At 42.0% G+C, this 18,045-nt stretch overlaps 1 protein-coding gene and 2 long non-coding RNA genes across 4 annotated transcripts; 1 reads left to right on the top strand and 2 right to left on the bottom strand.

The window, feature by feature from the left end:
• Positions 1–533: 533 nt before the first annotated feature.
• LOC105898904 lies at positions 534–17,896 on the top strand. Its single transcript, XM_012826015.3, has 7 exons — positions 534–1,078; positions 1,411–1,494; positions 1,676–1,758; positions 3,079–3,254; positions 8,405–8,463; positions 12,338–12,445; positions 15,865–17,896. Exons 1-7 carry the CDS (start codon positions 1,034–1,036, stop codon positions 16,090–16,092), a joined length of 783 nt encoding a protein of 260 aa, XP_012681469.2. The 5' UTR covers positions 534–1,033; the 3' UTR covers positions 16,093–17,896.
• Positions 9,565–10,314, bottom strand: LOC116220305. Its single transcript, XR_004163561.2, has 3 exons — positions 10,223–10,314; positions 10,018–10,083; positions 9,565–9,894 (listed from the first exon to the last, which is right to left on the bottom strand). It is a non-coding gene; the product is annotated as an uncharacterized LOC116220305 (long non-coding RNA).
• Positions 10,330–11,777, bottom strand: LOC116220304. 2 transcript variants are annotated; one of them, XR_006152377.1, is made up of 5 exons: positions 11,682–11,772; positions 10,996–11,109; positions 10,859–10,893; positions 10,634–10,770; positions 10,330–10,554 (listed from the first exon to the last, which is right to left on the bottom strand). It is a non-coding gene; the product is annotated as an uncharacterized LOC116220304 (long non-coding RNA). The 2 variants fall into 2 exon arrangements; XR_006152376.1 differs by having other exon boundaries at positions 10,996–11,777.
• Positions 17,897–18,045: the final 149 nt, after the last annotated feature.

Below are 18,045 nucleotides of genomic sequence, written 5' to 3'. Positions count from 1 at the left end.
CTTGTGCATGGGATTTATGTGCAGCCTATCCTTCATGACTCATTCCGCGCAATCTAATATTCTGGGTTCTGTCCAGCTAGTAACCTATCCATTAATGTGTCGCAGCTATACGTGCACGCAGCTCTCGGCCATGCATTTAAAAGTAGGCTACGAGGCTAGGTGATGCAAAAGTGCACCGGACATATGTTTTTCTATGGATTTGTTTTCCTGTCTTTAATCAAGAGTGTGGCCTATTCACTTGAGAGCATTATTTTAATCATTTCATATTCAGATTTGGTAACATCTTCCCTCATAACCTGCCCTCTCTCTCAAATAGCCCCTGCTCGCATGCAAATTTGCAAGTTTGTCTGCACTCATGTTGTTGCTTCGAATTCGAAGTTGACTCGTGGAGATTAAACGTTGACAGCGGAGTGCTGTTTGGGAGTGACCGCCTGTAGGGACTCAAGAAGTAAAGCGAACGCACCCAAGGAGGGAGTGACTATTTCATTGGTCCACGTCATACCTGGCATACCAATTGGTTGGTGAATTTTGATAGCGTAAATTTACGACAATCCGAAAGGGAGCGCAGAAATCCGCGAGCAGAAGTTTTGCGAGCGCACAGAAGCCTGAGTGCAATGTGGAGGACGGAAGCACATGACATGGGAACACAGGAGCAGCAACCTCTGAGTGCAGGCAAATAGTTTTGAGCAGGAGCCCAGACAATTGCTATTCGAGAGAACGTGTATATTTTGAGGGAAAACATAACAAAATCTGAACGTGAAATGTATAAATAATGCTCTCAAATTGAAACCTCTTCATAAAAGATAGGTGGGAAACTCCATAGTTTCTGATGCAGACTACTCAGCCAGGTTTTTAGGCTACTTGTATTTGTAGGCTGTGAAAACCGGACAGCGGGGCGTTAATGATAGATTAACTGAATGAGAGAAGAAAATGAAAGTAAGTTAAACGTTCAATGACCACTTCCTGGTCTAAGAGATCGACACAAGCGACACCGTGCCTCTAGACAGAACTGACAGAACACAGAAGAAAAGGCATGACTACAAGGACGCAATATCCACAGGACTATGGAAATAAAACGGTAGGCAACGTAGTCTAGTTCATTATTTTTTTTCATTCAACACCTGACTCCCGTTTGCATGACTAACATAGTTTAGGCTATTTAGTTTCCCGGATAGTTCAAATAGTTGGGTCAAAGTGTTGCCATGTTTTTGTGATTGTGTAGGCTGTACGTAATCAGGTGCACAATAATTTGTTATTGTGCACATAAACTTGCATTTACAGTTCCGACACTGTCATGTAAAATGGCCTTGGGATGGAACAGTCCGTGGGATTTATGGCTAAAGGTTAATTTGTTTATCAAATTCTGCCACACAGCACTGGTCATTTGCAGCTTTTGCTTTCGCTTTGCAGGGCTCCGCCCGCCACCGTGAGCGCACGGAGGAGACGGGTGACAAAAGGTCAAGCAGCGATAACTCTATCAAGCGTGTGACTGGGGTAAAGTTATCTACTCGCCTATATTGGAGAGCGGAAATATTGAAAAAGTGTAGCCTATATGTTTCTGTTGCCAACTGACGGGGCTCACTATTTGTGTTGACAGCTTGTATTTGCTCACATGTAGTCTATCTATTTTATTCATTAAATAGTTCGGTATTGGTTTTTTTTTTTTTCATTTAAGGATGACAACAGAAGAGTCAGAAGCCCCTCGCGGCTAAGTCGCCCATACAGACCTAGGTTCGCGGGGAGATTCTACAGGCCAAGGTAAGACACCGATTGTGTGCTATAAAATGACTGACTTGGCTTGACACATAATTTAGGATAAAGTTAAGACTTTAATCTGGTCTGGTGCTAAATCTATCTATCTACAAATTGTTACCGTCAAACCGGAGATACAGGGTTCCACGATGCACTCTTTTGTGCACCAGTGAATCCTAAAACAAAATATGGAGCTTAATCCCAGATCAAATGTATATTGAAAAGACTGTTGTCTTTTGTGATTGTAATGTTAAGTTCAATGCAAATTCAGACAAAATGCACCATCATCATCATCACCATCATCATCATCACCATCATTGCCTAGATCTTTGAATCTGAACTTTTACTAGATGATTCACTAGTCGGTGAAAGATTTTTTTGATGGTGGTTTGGTATTGAGTATGAATTTATCTCTGTCATCATGGTACATTTGTTCTTCTTCATAACCACAATAATGATAATAACTACGAAGTATGCCATACCAGCATGTCATCGCATTCAAACAAGTTGATCCTGTAAGACCAGTAACACAATCTCTTCTTCTCAGTAACGAATTTCTTCTAGATTCATTTCAAATGGTTGCTCAATGCAGAGAAGCTCTGCTTTATACTGAATGAATAATCAGGAGCCCTTGGGCGCACAGATCTCATGGAGTGTGTATTTTTCTCTTTTGTCTGAGCAGGATAGGGATAGGACGATAAGTAATGCAGACCTGTTGAAAGAGTCTGGAGAACCAAATAGATTCCACTTCTGTGCAGTGAACAGAGGCTCATAGAACAAAGGGCAGAAATCCAAGGACTACATGTTCAGAATGCATTAGAGACCGGCCCTGTTTATTCCATGTAATTTGTAGAGAAAGTGAAAGTGAATTCAGTCAGCCTTTGACCTTGGAGAGATAGCAGTACTGATAAACATTCTTTCCGTAGTGTCAGACTGAAGGAAGCTTGTGTTGCAGTTGCTGTCCAAATCATGTTTGAAAATGCTTTACTAAATAATAAAGTAGATCACGTGCTTCTGGTATATGATTATTATAAACTTAAATGTATTTCAGAGCGGAACCGGACCGGAAACCTGAAGTACAGCGTAATAATGACATCCCTTTGCAGAAGAGATGTGTCTCTGGCGCTCTCTCTCACAGTGACCTGTCCCTCATATTGAGAATTTGTGGTGTATTGTCAGATGTCACGTGTGGGAATACTTTTGGGAAGTGTTATTCAAACTGGTAGACTGAATGAATGTCTGCGACTCATACGGTGGCTGCCCGTAGTTGACCTTTCAGTCAAAAATGAGCGCTGAGAGGTAATTTCCTACGCCTTCCCTCCCTAGGTATTTCCCCCTGAGGGACAGGGGATTCTTCCGCAGGCCTGGCTTCAGCTTTGGATTTCACCGGCATCAAGGTGGCTATGGCCCCAGGCCCCCTCCGCCGCACCACAAGAACTTGCCCTCCTCACGGCCTGAGTTGGCCCCCTCCCCATCGACTTCTCTGTCTGAGCAGAGCAAAGGTAAGCACTCCACAACTGCATGCCAAGGACACTGGAGCCCCAACTGCAGCATACATCTCTTCTTCTGTATAAGCAACACATGGCACCTATGCTGGACTGCAGTATGCAGTGTTCGCTGGAACCTAATACTCCGAAGTGCCTTCGTCATGATGAAGCTGAGATATGGTGCAGAAAGTGGTAATTCCATAACAGTGATGCACTGCTTGGAAAAACTAAAAAAAAAAAAATGCAAATAGTGTAGAGTATTGCAGCAAAAATCTCGATGTCACGTGTGTCTGTGTGTGTGTGTCAGTGTGTGCGTGTTTGTGTGTGTGTCTGTGTGTGTGTCAGTGTGTGCGTGTTTGTGTGTGCATATGGGTATGGCTGTGTATGTGTTTGTGTGTGGTTGTGTGTTTGTGGTTTGGTGCACGTAAGTCTGTGTGTCTAAACATAATGAGTGCTAGTTCTTGAATTCCAAGCAGAAAATGGGCTCTTGTGAAAACAACCTCAAAAACGAAAGCTGTTGTTCACTGACGAGGGTCATAAAATAAAGCCTTTTAACTGTCAGAGGAGATGGCCTTATGGCTGAGATGAAATACCACTTCTGCTTACAAAGTATGAGGTAACATGTGAATACTGGTCTGATTCTGCCTCGGTCATTAGAAGTGTTTTAATCCTGTCTGAGTGTTGTAGCAGTTCCAGTTTGCACACTGGCCTTGTGGCCATACTTCCAGCTCAGTATGAGTTTGGTAGCAATGTTAGTTCACATTGGAGCCTGGGCACAGTAACGGGGGGACAGTTGTAACTCGCTTAATTTCTCAGATTGTGTTGAACGGAATGTGATGAAACTCACAGGCAACGCTGTACCTTTTCATTTTACGTTGAATGTACTCACATAATCAACGCATGTCACTGCCCTCTAACTGTACTTTACAACGCCCACAAGTGAACGAAATCATGGAGCCGCAGACCTACATTAAAAAGAATGAAAAGTTTAGCAGTCGTGAAGTAGATTTACATGCTAATCACATGGCATCATAATAATACGGATCAGTGATTCTACATCACTCAAAAAAAACCTCTGACTATCTGTGCAGCTATATTAAAGACATTAAATAGTGTAGCAGGATTTTATACATAGGTGATAGAGAAATGTAATGAGGACATTGTTATTGTATTTTAATCTGCTTGCTTATCCTGTGTGCTGAGGCCTACAGGAGGCCTACTCTCTTGCTGAGGCAAACCACCTGTTTTTGTCAGGTGGGCCCTCTCACGATTTCACGTTTCACTCAAGCAGACGGGCTAACGCAAGTTACCATTCAATGATAACACTAAAGATTCTTGTAACTGTGATGACTATATACAGTGGGGAAAATAAGTATTTGAACCCCTGCCGATTTCGCAAGTTTGGCCACTTGCAAAGAAATGTGTGATCTATAATTGTAATAGTAGGTGTATTTTAACAGTGAGAAACAGAATATCAACAAAAAAATCCAGAAAACTGCATTTTATAACATTTATGACTTAATTTGCATTTGATGCAGAAAATAAGTATTTGAACCCCTAGCAAAACATGACTTAGTACTTGGTGGAATAACCCTTGTTGGCAAGCACAGACGTCAGACTTTTCTTGTAGTTGGTCACCAGGTTTACACACATCTCAGGAGGGATTTTGATCCACTCCTCTTTGCAGATCCTCTCCAAATCCTTAAGGTTGCGTTTTCAATGGGAGGGAATGAGGGAATGAGGTTCAAGCCCAATATTCCACATTACATGGCCCCATCCATAGTCCCCTCGATGCAGTGGAGTCGTCCATTCTTCCCCCTCCAAACGTGGCAAGTCGAGTTGATGCCAAAGAGCTTGATTTTGGTCTCATCTGACCACATCCTGTCTCCCAATCCTCCTTAGAATCATTCAAGTGTTCATTGGCAAACTTCAGACGGCCCTGTACATGTGCTTCCTTGAGCAGGGGGACCTTGCGAGTTCTGCAGTACTTCAAACCATTACGGCGTAGTGTGTTGCCAATGGTTTTCTTGGTGACTGTGGTCCCAGCTGCCTTGAGATCATTCACAATCTCTCCCTGTGTAGTTCTGGGGTTATTCTGCACCTTTCGGATGATCACCGATACAGCACGAGGGGATATCTTGCATGGAGCCCCAGACCTAGAGAGATGGACAGTTGTTTGGTGTTGCTTCCATTTACGAATAATCGCACCAATAGTTGTCTGCTTCTCACCAAGCTGCTTGCTGATGGTTTTGTAACCCATTCCAGCCTTGTGCAGGTCTACAATCTTATCTCTGACGTCCTTGGTCAACTCTTTGGTCTTGCCCATGGTGGTGAGGTTGAAGGTGTGAAGTATGATTCTTTGGACAGGTTTCTTTTATACACGTCACCAGTTGAGATCAGGTGTACCTTGTTAGGCCTAATGAGGACTAATCTGTGTGCTTCTTGGGCACATAACTGGTCATTGGGAGCCAGAATTCTTGCTGTTTGCTTGGGGGTTCAAATACTTATTTTCTGCATCAAATACAAATAAAGTCATAAATGTTATAAAATGCAGTTTTCTGGATTTGTTTGTTGATATTGTATTTCTCATTGTTAAAATACACCTACCATCACAATTATAGATCACACATTTCTTTGCAAGTGGCCAAACTTGCAAAATCGGCAGGGGTTCAAATACTTATTTTCCCCACTGTATATGACCTTCCGTTGCTGAAGTGATGAATGAAGAAGGCTTGCTGGGAAATGCTAAATTGTTTTTCCAACGACCTTGCTCCCTGTCCTATGGACGATATGTTAGCAGCATAAATAATGTTTAGCAAGCCAGAAAAAAAAGAGGAAGAGGAAGAGAGAACAGGATGAGTGTAATGCTAAGCTCAAGTTGATAAAGTCTTATTTAAGGAGCAGCATGGGACGAGAAAGACTCAAGGAGATTGGCTATACACTCAATAGAAAACAGCTGAGCCAGGAATTTGGACTTGAGCGCAAGGCCTATAGGATGAAATGGACGAGTACAAGTTTGTCTTTGTCATGGAGTGGGATCAGGGATTTAAAATCTATAGCAATGTTATTGTCAGCCTAACTCTCATATGTTGGACATCTCATATGTGTGCCCCTACTGTAATCTGTGTCTGTGATAACATTTGCCCGCTGTGCCATTGAGGATGAATGGTGAATTCTATAAATGCAAGTGATTTGTGTGGACAGGTGCCGTCATCCATTCATCCATACTGTGTAGACCTAGAATGAGTTGCTGTGGTTTTTCTTGATGGCTATTTGTTCTACACTTATCGACATACTGTGTAAGCTACCTATGTGTTGATTTGTTAGTGTAGGCTGGCTAGAGCTATTTCGGAGGTTTGGTAGTTGGAGAAATTAGGCTGTATTGGTTTGAGTCCAGGGCAGGCTGTTAGATTAGCGTTGGTAAATTTGGCGCTTTGGCCAGCCTTTGATCAGCACCACCAACAGCAGTCGCAGGATGTTCTGCAGGGTGAGAGTTGCATGGCAAGCCTCCATGATGACATTTCAGACACAATCTGGTATACACTGCATTTGAATGGCGGAACATTTTCACCTCAAAACAGACGTGCACTGTCCCCCGCGCAGTTTTCACACATACACTGGCATAATCAGTCAAAAGCGCAACTTGTCACTTGCATGTCACTTGTCAGCCGCGGGAGCGGGCAGAATGCAGTTTTAGCTGCTTGCAATCTGTTTATATATACCATGGCATGTTTTTAGGCACACATTGCGACGAAATTACATCTAAATCAAGCGCTAACATGTTAGTACATCTGCCTCCGGGTGATTTAATTTGTAAAAAAAAAATTAAAAAACAGTATAGCCTAGATAAGCCAAGCAGTTTTTGATGACTTTGTGAATTGTTAAAAAAATAACGCAGGGATGCTTCTATACTGTACTCAAATGCTAAGGATGAAGGAATGTGTGTGTACTGTACACAAATGCGTACGATGCTAAACAAGAGAACACTTGTGAAATATTCTCTTACAACTGACTGGTACCATGTTCAGGTGAAATGCCCTTTTACTAAGACAAATAATATACCACTACACACTACATGCATCAAGATGTGAACTTTTCACTGCAGCATTATTAGTAGCACAGACAGCGGAAGGAGGAAATGACACTGAACCACAAAACATTCTAAAAATAACAGGCACCTTATCTTACATCTACACCACAAACGGCCAGGTACTCTTTTGGTGCACACATGCCGTTGAAATACGCTGGTGTGGAAACATAATACATGATATATATGCCAAAAACTACATTCACTTGCATCAAATGTAGTAATGCAATTTCAACTTTTGGATGTACATTCAGACAGACATTGCTGCTTTCCTACAGAAATGAACTAAACTACACCACCTAGCTGAAAAATGTGACCACAAACGCTATGTCATATAGACTAGTTAATTTGTCAAAGTTCATGGTTTATTCATACTAAGTCATGCAATTTAACAGATCCTGTACATAAACTGTAAATTTGTTTGTTTACATAAACAAACCTTGAGGTATTAATGTTTACGTTTGAAGGTTCTTTATATTGTATTTATATGTTAAATAATGTATAAAGTAATGCCAATCAATGGACTCTTAACCTATAGCATTACCAACAATATTGATGCAAATATTCATGCGTCCATGATTTATTCTCATGTGGTAAAGACAAGGGTATACTGTATCTGTTTTGTTTGTTCATACAGTGAAGTATCAGGCAAACTGTGCAATATGCACTGACTCATCTTCAGCACAGGGAGGCAGTGCTGAGTTGCAGCTGAACATTGAGGCATTCAGACGATGAATGACATTGCATGGCAAGATATTTTTGCACTTTTATTGTCATAGGTTCCTTCCAAAAAAATTACAACAAAGCAAAAACAATTATTTCCTAACATGTTTTTCAGCAGCACTCTAAAGCATGGTCAGAGCTCTCAACCAACCACCTCGAAGAATTCTCCTTTGTTGCCATGTAGTCATTATTAATCTTTCATGTAAACAAGTCTTTATATTATATATATGTATAACTTATTCCTCTGTGTGTGTGCGTGTGTGCGTGTGTGCGTGTGTGCGTGTGTGCGTGTGTGTGTGTGTGTGTGTGTGTGTGTGTGTGTGTGTGCGTGGTTGTGTTTGTGTTTCACTCTCAGGAACTTTCCGGCCGTCTGTAGATTCGGGCAGAGAGGAGAGGCCCTCCCTCTCGTTCGTGGTAAGAGTGTTCATCAGCGCCATCATGTGAGGTTGCCATGGCACCTTAAATCTGAGCTACGTAGCTTCTCAAACTGCATGGTCAACATACATACATAAAAACAACTTCACTGCTGTTGTGACTCCTGTTCTTCCCCCCTTTCTCCCTCTCTTTCCCTCCCTTTCTCATTCTCTTCCTCTTCCTCTTTTTCTCTCTTCCTCCCTACCTCTCTCTGTTGCACTCTCTCTCTCTTTCTCTTTGTGTGTTTGTCTCACTGACTTCCCTCCCTCCTTCCTTCTGTGGGATGTGATGTACCTGACCTCCTCCAATGAGACTGGTTAATGGGTCTGCGTGCTTCCTTCATCTTGTGTATCTCTCCCTCGAGCCAAACAGATCATTGAACTCATAAAATGTTAGCCTGCCTGAATCCTTCAAAAACTCTGCAGCCTCTACACACACACACACACACACACGCGCGCGCGCACACACACACACACACACACACACACACACACACACACACACACACACACACACACACACACACACACACACACACACACACACACACACACACACACACACACACACACACACACACACACACACACACACACACACAGGGAAACAGGAGAGAATCGAAACAAAATGAGACTATAGTCTAAAAACAAACAGGTTCTATATTGAACCTTTTAGGGTTCTATAGCTTGGTACATATATGGCACCCTCAAAGGGTTCAATATGGAACCATTTCAGAGGGTTCAATATATGGCACCCTCAAAAGGTTAAATATAGAACCATTACAGAGGGTTCAATAAAAAGAACCCTTGGGGGTTCTTTTCTTTTTTTTAAAAGGGTTCTTTTAAAAGGTTTATTCATTCTCCCAAAACCTTTGATCGATTTATTTTTTTGTATCATATTTTAACACTTAATCATCAATAATAATAATTAATGATAGTGAATAATACTGCAATAGTGCCTCTCAATAATTCTTGTATAACCATTTGGGAAAGAGCTGTAGGCTAAATGCAACTATTAGTTTAAATAAAATAACCAATAACTTGATAGCAAACCTTTGTTTACATGCTGTTGTTACTATAAAAGAAAGAGAGGAGAGGTGGATTCAAAAATGGACTGTATTTTTTTATTTAAAAACTCAACAGTAACAGTGATGAACTAATCTGGTTATATAATTTCAGAACAGGGATGGACACTTTTTTTTTACTTTGTATTTTGAAAAGATAATGCTCTGAAAAGCTAAGGGTATGCTTGATCTGCCGGGGGTACTCCACACCAATGACGAAGTACATCTCCAGCAGACATTGAATGGCATGTGCCACATCCATCTCGCCGCTTATAATGGTGATGCAATCCATCATAATGGATGCTCTCCTGGCAAGGAGGGGAGTCTGCATCGTGGAGGCTGATGACCGGAAATGAGTTGGGTGGTTCCTATGTAAATGAGAAGTGTGAAAGGGAAAAAAATGTCAATTTGCACTGTTAAAAACCAACACATACCTTGTTTAAACAATAGAGAATATAATTCCGTATCTCATTCACAAAAATATTGCAAACCTCTTGTGTTGGATAATTCCCAGAAAGCATCTGGACTGCGTTTTCCAATCTGCACTTATTTTCTCTCTGAAATTAGCCATAAGAAATGTGTAAAATTAAGAATTAAGACCGGCAATCAATGACAACTGTGACTAGCAAGCAGATAGACATACAGACATAGGCACACAGTTGGGCTAAAGACAAGCAAGAATAAAAAAAATGGCACCTGATGTCCAGGTGGTTCCTCCAGAGGCACATGGTCCACAATTCTGTTTCCTCCAGCACCAAACTTTCTCTTAATTTCCTGGACGTCAAGTTGCCTAAAGTTGACCTTTCTTTTTTTATTTTGTTCCTCAGACACTCAAGTAGGGTCTCCTGTGGGTATAGACATAAATTATGAGGCTGGCACAAAATCAAAGTAGTATAGAAATTGAACTGAGGAATAATGTTTTGCATAACAGTTGGGAAAGAACATACCAGAGGAGCTGTGTTCTCCAAGAAACGGAAATCTGGTGATGAGATCCCAGAACATCTGTATATTTTTTATGGTTTGGGTACCTGAAAGATCATTCATTGTAATTAGAACTTGCCTACTCAAATGGTTTTATTTTTAGTCTTTACACTGTAATTCACTTACTTTTTCTGGGGGGAAGGTGGGCAGACTGAATACTGTTGGCCATGGTTGGGTCAAAGAAGACGAGCATGGTCTTTGTCGAAGCATCATTCTCAACACTGGCACAGGACAGTCTAGACAGGACAGTCTTTTGCCTATGCCTATGGTAACAATCTGAACATCACACACTTAAAACTTCACACACATAATAGTAATGAACATGAGTTAATGAAGACATGCTATACTTACTGTCAGCATGGTCCAGGGGCAATCCAACTTCATGTCTGGATGAGAAGAGGAAAAGTTTTTAGTTTAATTAAATGCTTACTCACTTCCAAAATGCCTATGTACTACCATGTCTACTGAATGATTAACACCTCACTTACTGTTCTAGGAGCTAGTTCAGTTCCTTCACAAACATCACCTGCAATTTCATAGACGGGGATAGTTCTTCAACCATCCGTTCAGTGAGGCCCAGTAGTCTCCATCAATTTCCTGTTCTTTAAAACGAAAAATAAAACAAAAAACTTGTGTTGACAATGATACAACTCAATTATATGTACTTGATGGCTGGTTTGGTGTAATTTAACTAGATAGCCTGGTAATGAAGTAGTTACTGCCATATCATTCTGATTTTGCATTGCTGGCTGACGTTTGTAACTAGCTAGTTAATGGCAACTCGCCATGCTAGCTAGCACGCTAAATTTAGTTAGCTTAACTTATCGGGAGCCGGGAGGACAGTGAATATCATTGAACAACAATAGTGGATACAAGCTCAAAATCATATAATCGTAGTTGATTTTATTGTCAGCCTGACAAGGAAGTAGAAAACTAATCTTAATGATGGATCCAGTAGGGTGACAGGATAGGATAGCTAGCTGCTGCTAAAATCATTCAGAGACAACGAATTTATAGATTCTAGCTAACAGCTGACCGGTTAACGCCCACTGACGTTTATGAAGAACGCCCCTTGTTTTTTACTTAAGAGGCATAATTTCTGGCTTTGATTTGCAGACAACACGGGTAATGATTATGATTGAAATGAAAGGGATTAGGGTTGTGTGTCACTTACCGTTAAATCCAGTGAAGAATTAACGTCTTCAGAAAGGTTCCATAAACGGTCGTTGAAGTTCAAATAACCCTCACGTGTATGAAATAGCACCCTTTTTAGGCAAAAGATTTCTATCTCCTTGGCTAAGACCCCATGGTTCTATATAGCACCCCCATGAACCCTTTTTTCTAAGAGTGTATGTAAGAGGAAATGCTGACAAAATGATGGGAAAAGGGGGCACAGATCGAGCGCAACCCCATTACGCAAAGATGGAATTCTGAGCTCTGATACTCGAAACCGGCGCACAAATTAGATTCGGATCCACAAATAATCCTGTCGTAGATGGATAACGGCAAAGGAATTCTGGAGCGTTTTCCCACTCTAATTGAATGGCGGGATCAGAGCCCCTTTTTTTTCTCTTTCTTTCTCTTTTTTCTTTTTCTCTCTGTGTTCAGTTCGTACCTGCTCCTGTCTCTAAGATTATTAGCGTCATGTGAGGGATCACACCTTGCCAGTCAAAATGATACAGAAAGGAGAACTTCTGATAATTGCCAGACGTGACCTGAAGGCCCACTGCGTCTCATCATCATGAGAGCACACAGGCTGATCCAGGACCTGCGCAGCCTGCAGCACAGTCTGTCGCTGACCAGTGGGAATCATTTCTCCCTCTCTTCCAGGTGTCTCATGAAGACGATGTCACCCAGGCCAGGGATGTACCGTCGGCCGTGACCAGGGCCGCGGCCAGAAGCAGAGCCATCCAGACGAAAAGACGTGAGATCGAAGAGGTGAGCTACACGCCAAAAGACCGCTAGCTGTCTACCTCCGTCAGAGTGACGCAGTGACTGACACAACCTCCTCCCACTCGTTCACTTAGCCTTGGAAGTGGCCACTCCACTACCAAGTAGTATTCAACACTATCACTCGAGAGGCCACTACTAAACTATCTAAGGTTCCTGACCACATTAGCTTCATATAGGAGGTATTAGTCATGTAGCCATAATATAGGCAATAATATGACCAAAACTGGAGCATGACATTTTATCTGAAGTAGCCTTAAGTCCTATTTACTAAATACTTAGTTAATGAGAAAATCAGTACAGTGTACTTGTTAAATCTATGTTGTTAATAGATGCACATACAGTAATGTGGAACATGTATTAAAGCCATTGATGACTAAATGATGTAAGTACCCTGTAGGTTTCTTAAAATAAAGTGTGACCACAGTGTTAGCACTTCTTGATATCTCTCTCTCCGGACATCGCCATAGTAGGAGTCCACCACCTTCTTGTCAGTGTGTGGTGTACACACAAAATAATTGGCAGGCAGCGATGGCCATCACCATAGAATTTTCTGAATGTTTAATCGTCAATCACGCAATGTGGAAAGCGAGGTGTTCCAGAAGAGTATAGCTCACCGCAACTTTATTCCATTTTACTGGACCTGCATTGCCTCTAAAAAAAACATAGCGTGCAACAGGACTATCAGACACCCCCAGATCACACGTCCATATTCTGCTTACTCACAAAGGCACAGTACAGCAAACACACACACACACACACACACAGATACACACACATACAGGCACATACATACTACAAAACTCACACTGTTTCTCTCTCTGTCTCTCACATGTACACCGGATGTTAAAAACGTCCACACACACACATACTCTAGCTGTATTGACACACAGTCTCTGTATCACCCGCTGCTTCATGAGAGTCTATATGGGTTTGAACGAGATGCTTCCATGCAGAGCTATTACTAAAGGCTCTTAGTGGTGTGTATCATGAGGTCCGGTGTACATGTGAGAGACAAAGAGAGAAACAGTGTGAGTTTTGTAGTATGTATGTATGTGCCTGTGTGTGTGTGTGTGTGTGTGTGTGTGTGTGTTTGCTTGCTGTACTGTGCCTTTGTGAGTGTTTGTGTGAGCACTACAGTCTATATTAAAGCTCAGCACATGAGGAGTGACTCAGTGGGCAGGAGTAGAATCATCCTTCTCAGTTTCTCCCCGTCCCCTCATCTCCATGGTTACCACTGGCAAGTAGGGTAGGTGCTGTTTAGAGGGGGTTTGGTAACAGGTAGCTGAAGCGCTTAGTTTTGTTTATTTATGTACGTACATAACATACTTATACATAGGCACACACATACACACACACACACACAATCTCTCTGACACACACACACACACACACATACATCTGTTGTGTTTGTGTATAGGCTACAATATGTATTCTGAATACATATATTCAGAGAGAGAATATATACATGTTCACACACACTCACACACACACACACATGGAAGGAGTGCCAGTAGGCTGATCAAAACACAGCATCAGGGACAGTACATGGTCACGGTTTGTTAACAGCCTTTTATTGATTGGCAGAAGCTTCTCTCATTCATTGACACCTATTATGCAACCTGCTATATAACACATTTACATAACACAAAACAGACTCAAAATGGAGGTCAAAACAAACAGATGTAGGCTTATTTGAGCAAATGCCTTTTTTGTGTGGCCTATAAATGTGCCTTGGAAAGGTCATGGATTAATCCTGTTGAATAAGTTATAGGGTGTGTATGTACGTCAGCAGCAGGGTATGTATGTGTGTGTGTGTGTGTGTGTGTGTGTGTGTGTGTGTGTGTGTGTGTGTGTGTTTTGCAGGCATGCTCCATACAGCAGCAGAGAGTGTGTTTCCATCTGCATGTGATAGTGTGTGTGTGTGTGTGTGTGTGTGTGTGTGTGTGTGGCCACTAATTCACTCTAATGGCACACACATGACTGGAACACATCAGGCATGTCTCTCTCCTTCATCTGTTTCTCTTTCTCCTCATCTCTCCTTCACACACCATCTCTCTCTCTCTCTCTCCCTCTCTCTCTCCCTCTCTCTCTAGATTCTTTCTCAGAGTGATGAGTCCCTGCATTCCTCAGTGCTAATCAAATGAAGGAGAGGAGAGAGATATCTTTAGCATGGCTGCGCCCGCGTTCTTTGCGAGCGATGTGCACCATCTTGTGAGAGTTTCCAGTAGGAAGGTGACAGATGGCTTTCTCCCCAGACGGGACATGGCAAAGGACAAGTTGAGATTTTGAAGAGCGGATCTTTTAGTCCAGTAGCTTTCCATATGGGAAGCCAGTGTCATCATTAGGTTCTGTAGATATGTGTAGTGGCTATGTTAAATGTAATCCTGTACACAACAGACACACAGTCCTAGTTCGCGGACACAAACTATACACACACACATTCTCGTATGCCCGCAGGGCTGGTGGAAGGAGCTGATACAGCATAGCTTTGTGATAGATCATGAGAAGAAATACATGAATATTGAAAGAAAACCCATGAATTTATGAAAAATACCATGGATAGCAGTGAGCAATGTTGTAGTATGTAGTCAGTTGCTTTCTCAGTCCAAGGGCTTTACTGAAAGGTTATTGGGTAAAATATGTTCTTTGTATACATTTAGTAAGCAAAAAATTCAGCAATTGTCATTTCCATATCAAGCTGTTGTTTATTTCTCGGCTTAATTGATAACTTGTACCTGCTGTATCCTTACATGTGCAGCTGACAGTCCCTCCGTAGGGGTGGGGTTGTGCCTTTAATTGCAGTGATAGAGAGCCTGTGCTGGAAATGATGATGGTGTGAGCCATCGATACAGTTGCTGCAGCAGAAGTTGTTCCTTTTGAATGGACGAATTAGTACGTGTTGCGGTACTCCGGAAAGTTTTTTTTTTTTTTTTCTCAGACCTGATCAGCCTAGAGGAGGTGGGTTAGCATGACTGCGCAGCAAGTGGGTGTTTATGTTTATTTTTCTATTTTGCTTAAAGGCAGCTAATCACCTGTAGCCACACCGGGAGAATGGACTCACATGCCATTGCATTTACACACACACACCTTAGTAAGCAACTTATTTTCTGTCATTTGAGTATATCTTACATTTAACGAGCTGGGAGAATAGCTTGATACACACAATCTATATAATAGATGTGTGTGTATGTGAGTGTGTGTGTGTGTGTGTGTGTGTGTGTGTATGTGTGTCTGGTCAACTTTATATGTTTCGTCTTATTGTATGTATTGGTACAGATATGTGGGCCATGTAAACATATCACCTTGTCATTGACTTTTCCCAAAGGATTTGGATGTTGTTTTGCTGCTTGTGGATCCCAATGAAAGCATTTTTTAAATGTGTGTGTGTGTGTGTGTGTGTGCAGGTGTACCGCCAGGACTGCGACACGTTTGGCGTGGTGGTGAAGATGCTGATCGCCAAGGACCCGTCTCTGGAGCGGCCCATCCAGTCCTCGCTGCATGAGAACCTGCGGGAGGTTGGCCTGCGCTGCGTGGAGGCCATGCAGGACTTCATCAAGGAGTACGACACCCGCCAGGTCTCGCCCGTGCCACCCCCACCCCCGCCACCACAGGAGGGGCCCCTGCTTCGCTGACACCCACGGAGGGGCCAGAGGGGACCCACAATGTCACTAATCTCAGAGCAGCTCGGCATTGGGGGGGGGGGGGGGGTGGGCTCCCAGCTACCCTCTAGAAGGAGGCAGCTTGTGTGTGTGTGTGTGTGTGTGTGTGTCTACATATGTGTGTGTGTATGTCTGTGTCTCCTGTCATGAACCACAGGGTTCATTTCTAAAGACCAGTTGCCTCCCTTTTTCTCAGACAAGTTACCCTTTAAACTAACACGTAATGCACAAACACATTCACGCACACTGTATATCAATACCGTATCAAGATAAAGACCTCTATGAGTGGAAACAAGGTGCTCTGGCACTGGGCGATCATTTCTCAAATATTTGCCGCTTCCGTGTTAAAACTGTTTATGAAAAACTGTATAAGCTACTAAGAGTGTAGGGAATGACAGAAGCAGCCAGAACGTTAATGCAAACACCTCATAAAACAGCTAGCTACATAGCGGCGCTGCATTACAGAGTTGGACCTACCTGATAGATAGCTGTTAGAATTGACAATCCATTTATCTGCAAGGGAAAATCAAACCATTGATAATCCTACTTCATTCAACATAGCCTAAGAGATTCTCTCTAGCCACTTTCTTTCCCCCTCCTTTCCTGCGTTTTCATTTCTAGTAGCAAGCTTATGGCAAGTAGTTTTGTTTTCATTTCTAGTAGCAGGCTTATGGCAGGTAGTTGTGTTTCATGGTGTTGCCGGGCTGTAGCCTAATTACTAAGTTCTTAGCTAGTTAATGGTGTAGGGGGTTTCTCAACATGTCAACAAACGCAGTCTCCTTAATGACATCACAGATTTCGAGGAGGTTTTCATGGTTGTTGCCGTAGACTAATGTAATCACCTGTTCTCAGGGGCCCCAAGGCAAGTGCCTGTTTGGTGTAGGAACAGCAGGAATCAGGGTAGTTCTATAGGGTGCTATGCTAACTTGCTGTCAAAGGGTTTCTTTGACCAAAGACTGGAAATGTTTTCTATGACATGACGTCAGAATATTTTATATTATGTATGTGTGTGTGTGTGGGGGGTGAGAGAGAGAGAGAGAGAGAGTGGAAGGGACTGAGTGATTGATCTATTGTGATTGATCCTCTTATGATTCAGAGCTTACAGGTTGGAGGAAGAGGCCTTTTGTCTTTATAAGAGGAAAATGTTCTCAACTTGCCATTGGCATGGAAGTGAAGAAAAACATCTTCAGACATCTTGTGTTTGCAATTTTTCAGATGTAGACATACATAGATTGAAAGAATCACTTCTTTTCATAAAAGCAGTTGATAGGACACATTTTATCTACATTGTCTACAAATTGTCTACATTTAATCAGTCCTTCCAGAGTTTTGCGATCTTTTAACACAATCTTGCAAACACAAATTCAAGCAAGGATTTCCCGCAGTTGCAGTTGTGAGTTGCAATGTTCTCTTATTACCGCTGTAAGGCGGTGAATTTCTGCATTATTTGTGATTCGTTGTATTTAATTCAAAATCCCTGCAATTTTGTTTTAATTCCTGCAGCAAATTCAGTTACTTTTGGCAACTTTGGCACAACAGCCACAACAAACCCTGGCAAGGTCCTGGTGGGATCACAATGTTTAGGATTTCCCGAAGGACATGGAAAAAAACCTCAAAAGCACTGCAGTTCTAGTTGCAATTTTTTTTTACGCAACAAACCTTCGCAAGATTCTGGAGGGACTAATGTTTGTGTCATGCCACTCAGTGCAACTGTTGCTGCCATTACTACTGTATGCTGTTCTGTGAATTTAGAAATATTAAAACTAACTTGAAATAACGTCCATTCTTTGTATTTTATGATCTTTGTAGAAAATGAAATATTAGTGGGTATGGATATATTTTATATATATATATATATATATATAGAACATTTTAATACAATTTCCAAAATACACTTCAATTTTTCATTTTTGTCACGCTCCTGTG

This window comes from Clupea harengus, chromosome 4, assembly GCF_900700415.2.
Source record: "Clupea harengus chromosome 4, Ch_v2.0.2, whole genome shotgun sequence".
Classification (NCBI taxonomy): Eukaryota; Metazoa; Chordata; class Actinopteri; order Clupeiformes; family Clupeidae; genus Clupea; species Clupea harengus.
This window is presented reverse-complemented; position numbering and strand designations above follow the sequence as displayed.